Source organism: Pangasianodon hypophthalmus, chromosome 24, assembly GCF_027358585.1.
Source record: "Pangasianodon hypophthalmus isolate fPanHyp1 chromosome 24, fPanHyp1.pri, whole genome shotgun sequence".
NCBI lineage: Eukaryota > Metazoa > Chordata > Actinopteri > Siluriformes > Pangasiidae > Pangasianodon > Pangasianodon hypophthalmus.
Window position 1 is genome coordinate 4,621,506 of NC_069733.1, and position 12,110 is coordinate 4,633,615.

The 12,110-nt window shown below is 37.7% G+C and overlaps 1 protein-coding gene across 5 annotated transcripts in view; it reads left to right on the forward strand.

Moving 5' to 3' along the window:
* Window positions 1-12,110, forward strand: part of smtnb (smoothelin b) — a 55,818-nt gene that overhangs the window by 16,573 nt on the left and 27,135 nt on the right. For 4 of the 5 annotated variants that reach the window (XM_026939616.3, XM_026939618.3, XM_026939617.3 and 1 more), the window contains exon 6: window positions 8,219-8,303. In XM_026939616.3, the coding sequence (XP_026795417.2) occupies window positions 8,219-8,303 (85 nt within the window). Of the gene's footprint in view, window positions 1-5,758; window positions 5,864-8,218; window positions 8,304-12,110 lie in introns of those variants that run through there. The other variant, XM_026939620.3, reaches the window with a different exon arrangement.

Here is a 12,110-nt window from a genome sequence, read left to right on the forward strand (position 1 = left end):
AATCTTTTCCATGCGCGGAGTGTGTTAATTGTCCTCATGCCATAAATCAGTATCAGTTTCTGACCACAGCACTGCTGGATATCTTTGGTAGACAAACTGCTGTATCTTTGCTTAAAAAATGATTAATGATATCTCTTACAGACTGCAGAAACCCCGTGGCTGTGTGGTTCATTCTTTTATAAAACAACTCGAATGAGAGTTAAGAGGAAAGAAGGAATGTGTAAGGAATCCTATTGAGCCAAACAAGCAAAACATGGGGGTCTTTTGACTCCTGAGTGCAGTGTGTCGGGTTAAAATGGTGTTTGCATTGAAACGCCTTTCATATTTGATGCATAAATGATTTCTACAAATTCAGAGCAGTTTTCTACAGACTCCGATATAAAAGTGATTTTATTTATTTATTTTTTTGGTCTGTAGTGCTTTTCGCCATGGTAAGAGTGGAGCTTGCATGGAATTTCACCATTCTGCTTCTTTTTCTTCGCTGATGCTGAATGTCCTGGAAACAGCTGCACACTCACCCCGCACTGCCACACTGTGCCTCCGGATGCAGAAAAGATATCTGCAGTCTACATTGTTGTATAAAATCTGAATTAATTTGTGAGTCAGAATTGAAATTGACCTCGTTCCGGTCAGCGTACTCGCTGCTTCCTCATTGCTAACCTTTTTGGAATCTGAAGTAATTGTGGGAATGCATGAACAGAGATGGAGGAAAGATTTAGGGTCAGCTGAAACAGGATGTTTGTCATACATCTCTAATTACGTGTTTGGTATGAGAGTTCTTTAAGCGCGTGTAGACAGTTGGGTCCAGGTTTAAAACACCTCTCAGAAATGCTGCTGCTCAGGTAGTCATGAGATACGTGTTGCTTTACAATAGAAACAAAATAATAGGGTGTATTTTTTTTTTTCCAGTTATTTTTCAGTTGTTAACAGATTTCATTGTCTAAACAAGATGAAGGAAAAACAGATCATTAGTGTTAAATGGTGGGTGTGTAGTGATTATTTTCCTCTCCAGGCCTGTGTTTGACATGCCTGTTCTAACCTCTACAAACTATACTAACAAACTTAGTAGAGGTTTTAAACTCTATACTGATTGAAACACTACTGAGTTTAAACACGTTATACTGATTTTAAACACGCTATACTCTACTGATTTTAAACACACTATACTATACTATACTGATTTTAAACACACTATACTCTACTGATTTTAAACACACTATACTATACTGATTTTAAACACGCTATACTCTACTGATTTTAAACACACTATACTATACTGATTTTAAACACGCTATACTATACTGATTTTAAACACACTATACTATACTGATTTTAAACACGCTATACTCTACTGATTTTAAACACGCTATACTATACTGATTTTAAACACACTATACTATACTGATTTTAAACACGCTATACTCTACTGATTTTAAACACGCTATACTATACTGATTTTAAACACACTATACTATACTGATTTAACACGCTATACTACACTGATTTAACACGCTATACTCTACTGATTTTACACACTCTATGCTCTACTGATTTTAAAACACGCTATGCTCTACTGATTTTACACACGCTATGCTCTACTGATTTTACACACGCTATGCTCTACTGATTTTACACACGCTATGCTCTACTGATTTTACACACGCTATACTATACTCTACTGATTTTAAACACGCTATACTATACTGATTTAACACGCTATGCTCTACTGATTTTACACGCTATGCTCTACTGATTTTAAAACACGCTATGCTCTACTGATTTTAAAACACGCTATGCTCTACTGATTTTAAAACACGCTATGCTCTACTGATTTTACACACGCTATGCTCTACTGATTTTACACACGCTATGCTCTACTGATTTTACACACGCTATGCTCTACTGATTTTACACACGCTATGCTCTACTGATTTTAAACACTATACTCTACTGATTTTAAACACACTTTACTCTACTGATTTTAAAGACACTATACTCTACTGACTTTAAACACACTATTCTCTGCTGACTTTAAACACACTATACTCTACTGATTTTAAACACACTATACTACCATATTGCTTTTAAAAGGTTGTGATTAAATTACTGTAAATTAAATTACTATTGATTTAGTTTTCTATTATATTTTCTATTATAATTATACTTATTATACTGTTCTACTACTAACTATTATACTTACCATAAATATAAATAAATAAACAAACTAAACAATTTATATAGCATCAGGTTGAGATTATTTTATTCAGAAAATATGATTTTGCTATTTGGAGACCCAGAAAATCCTCATTTTTAGACTCAAAATTTATTGAAAATAGTACATTTAAAAAAAAAACAATAAAAAACAAAATTTTCAGCGCATGATCAAGAGAAAAAGTGAGAATAATAGATGTTTCAGTTGAGCTGTATTTAATTGGATACATTCAACTCCCCAAATATTCTGCTAAAAGACTAGAGAAACAACTTTTTTTTTTTTTTTTTTTTTTTTTTTTTTTTTTTTTCTTTTCATGATTGAATTCAGGACCTCTGTAACTGTAAATGAACAGCTTGAACTTTCTTGAGAGGATATTTCACCACAGAGTGAAATCTAAAAACATTTCATTAGAGGCAGTACAAATAAAATCACATCTAATTCCAGGGAAGAGTAAATAGGAGGAATTTAAAGGAAAAGATCACCTGTTCCAGCTCCTTTATGCATTGAATTCTACCTGTTCAAACATCTGAACCATAATTCTGTCATCACTGACAGTCTAGCAACCAAGAGAATACATACGCAGTGTTACGACAGTGATATGACTCACCAGACTGTTATTAACACATCTTACTCACACATCTGGCTCACTTTCTTAAATACATATACAGGCCCAGACCTCAGAAGTCACGGAAATGTGAAGAATGTGAAAAATCTCTGTCCCATTTATTCCATTCCAACTGTTTGACCAAGTGCTTCAGCATGTAAAACTTCTCTTTCTCTCTCTGTAGTTTTTCTCAATTATATTGTTTATTTTATATTTGATGTAGCATTTACCACCACCCAGTGGTTACTTATGAGGCCCTAAGCAAATGATGGTCACCCACAGCTAAAAATCTTACTCTTAACAGTTAAAGCTGTAAATAAAGTCAAAAGCTATATATATATATATATATATATATATATATATATATATATATATATATATATATATATATATATATATATATATATATATATAGCTTTTAACTTTATTTACAGCTTTAACTATAATATAAAAATCTGGTTTTATTAAAAAAAAGCTTCAGTATGTCTAGTTATGCAGGACAGATCGTGCCATTGCCTATTGATTATTATTATTATTATTATTATTATTATTATTTTTGGTCTGTGGTATAACTAGCTCCCTCATATAGAAAATCTTCAGCATACTAAGAGAGACACATGAACCAAGTTCAAAAGGTGCTTTGCATCCAAAAACAAAAACTACACACACTATTTACAAAATTTGTAGGTTTTCTAAAAAGGAAGCCAGTACCCAATCTCATTAATGGTCTTGTAGCTGAATGGGCAAATCCTCACAGCCACGTTCCAAAATCTAGCCTTCTCAGAAGCATGGAGGTTATTATAACAGCAACAGGGGGCTAAATCTAGACTGGGATGTTCAACAAGCACATACGAGTGTGATTCAGGTGTCCACAGAATTTTTCATTATAGTGTACTTTCTGTTCATTCTGCTACAGTCACCTCTGTAATTCAGTTACCTTCAGACAGGAATTGTTCTCGTCTTCTAATACACTGACACCTTTGTGGAAAATAATAACGCTTGGATTCACTGAGATTTTCAGCCTCTGGTGGCTTTTATAGTTTCTGGTCTTTAGTGTGCTAAAATCTCTTTCGAGCAGCACAGTGCTGGAGCAGGTAGTGTTGCTGCCTCACAGCTCCGGGGTTCCTGGTTCGATCCTGAGCTCAGGATATCTGGAGTTTCATATGTTCTCGCTGTGTTTGCGTGGGTTTCCTCTGGGTTCTCCAAGTTCCTCTCACTGTCCAAAAAACATGCAGGTAGGCTGACTGGCTGCGCTAAATTGTCCCTAGGTGTGTGAAAAACGTATGTAAAAGTGTGTGCGTGTGCGTGTGTGTGTGTGTGTGTGTGTGTGTGTGCATGGAGCCCGGACTGGCATTTCCATCCAGGGTGAATTTGCACGTTTCACATGTTCCCAAGATTCAGCACGACCCTGACCAAGATAAAGCACTTACTAAAGATGATTGTATTGATGATGATGATGATGATGATGATGATTTTTGTTAGAAAATTTCTCCAGATCGTAGTGCCAGATGCTGATCAAGCACTGAACTGGATTACTTTCTTACTGTTAAGAAAATGGGGGAAATGAATTTTTGTGCATTTCACTACATGCTCTGGCCTCGGCTTGCCCCGTTTCTTTACATTTATGACAATGTGAAAAGAACATTTACTTCTTGAAAGTCCGGTTTGTTTTGCCGTGCGCTGTCGCTTTTGTGTTTGGTATTCAAATTATAATGACGTGTCTATCAATGTCAGTGTCATGGTCTTAATCATTTTTAGTCATTCATTTAGTTATTCTTCAAGGCATTGTGGTAATTACAATATCCAATCCACCCACGTTAAATTCCTCCACTGGCACACCTGGTTCGACTAATCTGCCTGAGCTAAATCAGATGTGCTGCTGGTGGAATTTAACAAATATGTGGGAAGGCTGGCGGCCTTGAGGAGACGCGGGGAAATATCAATAACCTGTAGAAGGACACAAAAAAATATACTCGTAATAAAGTTTGCATTTATTATAATGCAATATAGAGTTTTACAAATAATGAAGTGCTTTAGGCATCGATTTCCAGGGTGGCTATGGAGATTTTTGCACAGTACTATATGTCTAGGCTGAGTTCCAGCTGAATGTAGTGGGATCCTTTAATTTCACTACAACTTGTCAAATAACGTCAAATATGTTTTCATGCAGACAAGATGCTAATTTGGACATCCTTAGCGCTAGTGGTCAATGTGACTTCAGAACATTAACCACATTTTTCAGCTCGCAATAATAATATAGAATACGCCGCAAATAAATAATAGCTTATGGCTTTCATTTTCGACCAGATATTACACAAATGCTGACTTTGGATAAAGGCTTTCATAGAAAAATACACATTTGAAGGCAGACGGAAAATATTTGGCTGCCATTTAATCCATTGCCTTCACTTGCTGTCTTCTCTTTACTCCCCCACCCTTCATCCTCTCATAATGACATCTTTGCGTTCTTACTTTCTTGCTGAAATTGTGTAATTCATGAATTATAAATTCCCAAGCTACTAGACATGTGGAGTGTAAATCCATTACTGCAGCGCATGAAAGATGCCACATTACAGTCAGAAATAAGGAAAATATGAAGATTGAGTGGGAATAAATAAAGCTGTGTGTGTGTGTGTGTGTGTTATAAAGCAGATTTATGGGTGATGTAATTATAGGTGTGGTTGAAAACTGTTTAAATCCTACAACAGCGAGTGTAGTGGTTTAGTGGTTTCAGGTTTGGCTGAGGTTGAAATTCTTGCAATCATAGGTCACTTTAACAGTCGGCTCTGAAATTAGCGGATGACGATTGAAGGTTCATTAGGACGTGAGATTTAAATGCTGTGTAGCCGTCTACCTGTAAGAGGAGGAGACGGAGAAGCCGAGGAAGCCAAATGAAACAGAACGGAGGGGAAGGGGGGAGTGTCGGAGGCCGTGAGGGGAGGAGTGTTGATGTGGGAGTGGCCAAACACAGAGGTAGAGTACGAGGCATTCTGTGCATTGCACATGTTGGGATTTGGAGGAGAAGACAGTAGCTCCTGGACAGGAAGGTAAATATTACTTTTTGAAATATTGCTGCTCTGTTTTTTTTTTTTTTTTTTTTTTTACTGATCCGAAAAAAAACTAAAACACATTGTTTTTTTTTTATGTGTTAATATTTGGGTTTAAGTTTTTAAATGTGACATCAAATATTAATGCAGTATTAATGAGCTTTTATGAGTCTCAGCCTGAAGTCAGATGAATTTTACTGCAAGTCGGTTGAATCGAGTGTATCAGGATAGGTTTATGTGTTAAGGTGGTGTGGAATAAATTCATATTTTAAGTACTTTTTTGTTAATATTTTATTGCCTTAGTTGTATCTGTGTGTACTGAGTTGACTGTCCAGTCTGACACTCGCTCTGGTACACGGCACACACCAGACGTACAGCATCGACCCGCTCTGAGCCGGGCAGGAAAAGAGAAACGAGTCAGGAACAGCAGCCGGCAGGGTGTGAAATATCATTCATGTGATTGTGTGTGTGTGTGTGTGTGTGTGTGTGTGTGTGTGTGTGTGTGTGTGTGTGTGTGTGTGAGAGAGAGAGAGGGGAAGGGGGGGGGGAACTTTTAATACTAAAGTCTTCAGTGTGCTACATTTGGTGTTTGTGGTCACAATTTGAAAACCACATTGGGTTTTTCACTATAGGACAGCATGTGTGGAAACCTGACACACACACAGGCTGGGCTAAATCACCAACACACACACACACACACACACACACACTTTGAGGACATTAGAGAAAGAGTTTCTCTTGTGTCTTGGCTGAAAGGTCTGTAATTACACTATAGTATATGGTTATACTGATGTGTTACTGATGCATTTTCCTTTGCTCCTAATGCCCTCCTTTTTTTTTTTTTTTTTTTTTTGAAAACAATGTGTCTGGTTTAAACGGAAAGCGTCTGTCTGCTTTAGTTTAGTTTAACTTTTACAAGGTGAATAAAGACCAACAGAACATGCAAGGCTTGATGTAATATTGTTTTTGGGCATGAATAGTTGGAGTTTTGTGTCATTTCCCCTTGCATGAGAGCCCACAATACACACACACACACACACACACACACACACACCTGCATTTTGGACTGATGTAAGCAATTAGTCATGACAGATGAGTGCTTGCTTGTTGTCTGGGAGCAGCCCTTAATACTATTGCAAGTATTCAAGGTCACTTTCAGTTTTGCAAAAAAAAAAAAAAAAGAAAGAAAAGACAAGTAGCCTAATCTGAAAACTCTGATCTTCTGAGTGATTACCTGTCAACACACACCTACACACACAGTCATGTCCGCTCATGTGATACACTTGTTCTCCTGTATGACGTTTTTAGTCAATCCTTCACACTTTCATTAATGACGTGAAATGAAACATCATATTTTTATTTTTTTTTTTTAAATCTTCACTTTGTAGCTTGTTGCTGCGTTCAAGCATCACTAAGATTGTGTGTGTGTGTGTGTGTGTGTTGGGAAGAATGACTAATTTCTAAACTTAGAAAGCAGTTTACATCCTTGGGCCTTAACATGCTTTATATTTGTAGAATGAAACCTTATTTTCAGTGACATTTTATTCTCAACTGCAAACAGAATAGCAAACGTGTAAGGAATAAAACATAATCAGTGACAGGATGGTGTTATGAGGCCTGACGTGAAGTGGATTTACTGTTACTGCTGTTGATTATTTTCCTATAACAGCATGTCCTGAAGTGTTTTATTCCTCTTATAACATAGCAATTTGCCAATGGTAACATTTTTTTCAAAATTTATTTATTCATGAAAGACACATTAACTCTAATTAATTGTCTCTGTGAATGAGCTGTTACTATAGAAACGATAATGTATTAGAATGTGCACATTAATATAAACCTAAGATGTTTCAGCACAATATAGGTGTGTGTGTGTACATGTGTATGTGTGTGTGAAAGAGACACTTTGTCCTCAGTATCTTATCTGGTTTTAATGGTATACTTTAACAGTTCCTATAGGTCACAGATCTACAGCTTTTAAGCATGTTTCAGCTCTGTTTTTATCATACTGTAGGTGTATTAATGCGTTTTAATCATGACCCGCTTCATTACATCCCTGAATCTCTCAGATTTCGCAACTCTGAAACTTTCAGAGTTTAAGGTTTCAGATTCACAGCAATAAATCTGAATCCTCTTGTCGAGATGAATTTGTCTGGGTGATACTTGTTTACGTTAAAGAATTGCCTGAAACCGTGTTCAGTGTAGTAGTCGGCTCTTACAGTGTGTTGGCCCTGACACTGTAATATGACTCTTTAATTCCATGAATTTACTGTTTACAGTTCCTGATAACATTTTGAAGCATTTCATTTCCTTGTTTATTTTTATTTTATTTTATTTTATTTATTTTGCTTCCAGGACCCAACGAAGGAAATCGTGGACAAGTCTGAACGGATTGAGAAACTCCACAGCCAAACACAGAGCAGAGAGGCCCCTAGAACAGGTCAGTTAACCATCAACACACCGTAAACGTTTTGCCCTTCTCCGCATGGTGCCCTTGACTATTTGACAGATTAAAAAACTAACCTGAGTGGATGGCGTTAAAGCAGCTTCCGCCTCACAGCCAGTCTCATGAATTTCCCTTTTTTTTCCCCCCTCTTCATATAGTGCAAGTACATGAACGAGAGAGCGCTTCCTAATATTCTGACTCGTGTCACGATCAGACTGGTAGTGAATTTATTAAGATATTTTTAGGTCTTTCTCAGATTTCTTTGCGAATGACAATTTTGAAACGTTTCACAAGTTTAAAGCCTGGAGATTATATGCATTATAATTGGCCTGGTATTCATGTGGTTGGAGCTGCAGTTTGTTTAGTGGGTGTAGTCCCAGCTCTGTGGGAATGGCCACCTCTGTACACTAAAGACATTCAACCAACACTAGTCATTAAACGACCATAAATAATTGCTTACTTTATGCTCTATTACATCTTTTCAGGTTCACTTAAGATCCAAAAGAGTTCACTACCTTGTCAGTTCCTCTTCACTCCCTATATTTAGTGTGCCAGTGTGTTTAGGTAACATCTTTCTTCATGGCCTCGAGATGTGTGGTTCTGCTCGTCTATGCTTAGCTCCTCTAAACCAGTAATTTTGCTCTCTTTGGGGCTTTTTTTTTTTTCCTGCTCCATACTTGGCCTGAGACAGTTTGGGAAGTCACTGTTTGTTATTTGATGAGACACAAAGAAACAGGAAGTTTGGGGCGAGGATATTGAGATGTGGAGGTGAACACGCATTTCACACAGGGTCTGAAAATCCATTTAAAGACTGTGTACTGTTCTTTAGTAGAGAACAAGAGCAGCAACACGTTTAGTTCTCCTACAGAATACCTGCATACTTTAATTAACATTAAAACTCCTTCAGTCAGTGTTAGTCATGTTAACTGCATGAGTACGAGGACTGACAACAAGAGCCAAAAGCCAACAATCTTAAAGTTTAATCATAAACATCTAATTACGCTAGCAGTGGTTTTGTTCAGAAGTTAATGTACCCCCATAGCACTCCCACTCGGAGTGATTTTTTAGGAGGAAATCCTTTCCGCACTATCGCGGTATAGGAATCTGGAAGGATGTTTACAAATCAGTGTGATCTTTAGCCTTAAGCACACAGCTAAAGCAACAGCAGAGGAGCTAAAGCCAAAACGCAAACTTCCTCGAGTGGCAAAGTCTGAGTGGCTCTTGTGCGATATTTCTCTGCCAGCTTTAAATAATGCGCATACTCGTGTAGAATGTTAAATCCGTTGTGTTTTAGATGCACATAGTCAGTCGCTAATGTGATTAGAGGACGTGATCTTGAAGTCCTGCGGAACATTTTCTTCTGTCTCCCTTTGGCTAATTTGCTGTGATTGAATTCCCACTGTGGTTTTAAAAATAGCTCTGTTTAGAACAATACTGGCTGACAGCTCGCTCTTCATGTGAACACCATTCAGTGTCAGTAATTTTCACAAAATTTATTATTAATCAGGACACCTTTCCAGTTGTACATTTTTAATCAGGTGAAGTTTTACAGTACTCGCAAAGAAAAGCAAAAATCCACATTATTTTCTCAAGTTTTGCGTACGTGTTTGGCTGACCGCTCGGCCCTTTCTCCTGAAACCTCAGAGCAGCAGGAGTTCCTCCTATTTAAACCCGTCCTTACAGCCACACAATGAACCCAGTGAATGTGTTAACAGCAGTAAACAAGAAAATAGCAAAACCTGAATTTAGCCATACTTCACATTGGGCTGTGGAGGATAACTGACACAATTTAGAAACACTCCTCTCTTGATGAGCGCAAAAGCTGTCCCTGGATTTAGACTAGACCTTCCCAAGTTATTCCGTGGTGTGAGGTGTGTAAAATCCAATCCTAACCTCAGAGATCTACTCTCAGATCTGCCCTGGCTGCCCCGATTTCAAACATTTTTTAATATTTATGACTAGCCTACATGAATATCAGAAATATAGTGTGAGGGAACACAGACAATCTCTGACTGGCTCAACCAGTAACCAAAGACAGCCGAGATGTCGTGTTCGTGCAGGAGAAATTCTGCTAGATCCCAGCTTCCGAGACCCGGGATTGTTGCCGGGAACTCTCTTACTCTGGGCAAAATCATGTGGTCTGTGGTTTGATGACTGAAGGATGATCCAGGTCAGAAAATCTGTGAAATCTGTCCTTATAACCAGAGTTAGGATTGTGTAAATCTTGTAGTGTGACCTGAGTGTAACCTGACTGAGGCCACTCGTATGAGCCTGACTTCCGCTCCACTTTGTCTGGTCTCTCTATAATGCAGCAATTGTTTAAACCAGTGGCTTTGTTTATGCAGATGGAAAACAATGTGCTTGGGGTTTGGCAGCATCTCAGTGTAACGGAAGGACACATGTTTTCTAGGTGTTTTTTTTTTTTTTTTATAGTTTTGTTATAAATTGTTCAGTTGCTGTTTCTGTTTATCAGTAAGCTGCATATTTTTGCCACACACAAATACTTACAAATACGAAATTCATTTAAATGTTCGTTAAATATTCTTTACTAAAAAGTGTGTTACCGTATGGTGACATGACGTTATTCCTTTTGCAAATTTTTGTAAAGAAGAAATATATCATTGTACTTCTATTTTATGCAGCTGTCCAAGTAATGGCTTGCATGTCTTTTGTTCCGAACAGGGGAATGTTGTATATCCAGGGTATGATGAGGCTGGCATTGGGTATTCCTGTATGATAGTGAAGATGAGTTAGACCGTGGGTTAGTGAAGAGTGGACCACTAATGCAGGACGTGAGGAAGAGTGAGGTAAACCTACAGGTAGTGTGAGACAGGAGTGTGGTTTAGGGCAGTTCAGATAACTTGTAAATTCCTACCTCTAATTAAAATACAACTTTATCATCTTTCAGTGAGAGGGATGGCCTTGGGTTGGTTTTGAAAGAAGGTCTGACAGTCTAAAATTCTCTTTAACAAGGATGCAGTGTGAACCTCTGTTTCAGCAGTGACAGAAAATGTGTGTTTTCTGGCAAAAACCCATCAGATGTCAGATCACCCACACGGCGATTTTTGCAAAACAGGCGAGAAAAACAATGAGGCTTGTGTTTAAACGCAGCGAGTGAATTTTACCTCAGGCGATGAGCCCGGGACTGATGTGGATGATGCGGTTAATCAAAGTGAGACCTCATTTCCTATTGAAAACCTTTAATTCTTTAAAGATTTTTCAGTAACATCATTGTTTTTCCATAAGTAGTGGAATTAAATGAAATGCAGTTCTCTTTTGGAGCTACCCAGATTTTACGGCGTACAAAAGCAAAACCTATTTCAGGAATGTCGGTAGTTTTCAGAACTATATATATAGTAGAAAATGTCAAAATTTGACCAAGGGATTTCCCAAGCTGTTGCACACATGTAATTAAATGCTCTGTAGGTCTGTTTCCATTGTTGTACAGAGTGGTTGTGTAGCAGCTTACCCTATAATACCAGCTACAACAAACATTAAACTTTTTTTTTTTTAGCTATTTGAAGTTATAAAATGCAAGATGACAGTTTTCCATGAGAGTATCCTAATGTATGCAGTAGCAGGGTTTGCCACATTGATGTGATTTGTGGATGTTGTAGATGTTTGTAAGATGTTATTTTAAAAAGTTACACGAACACCATAAATCGCCATTTGAAATCAGCAGCTTTGAAAAGCCCGTTTCAGTGCGTCTGAACAAACCCCTGGAAGATCACTGTGAGCAGACGCAGTAATAAAGCGGAGGCATTCCGTGCTGCGCTCATACTGCGATCTGAGAACCAGTGG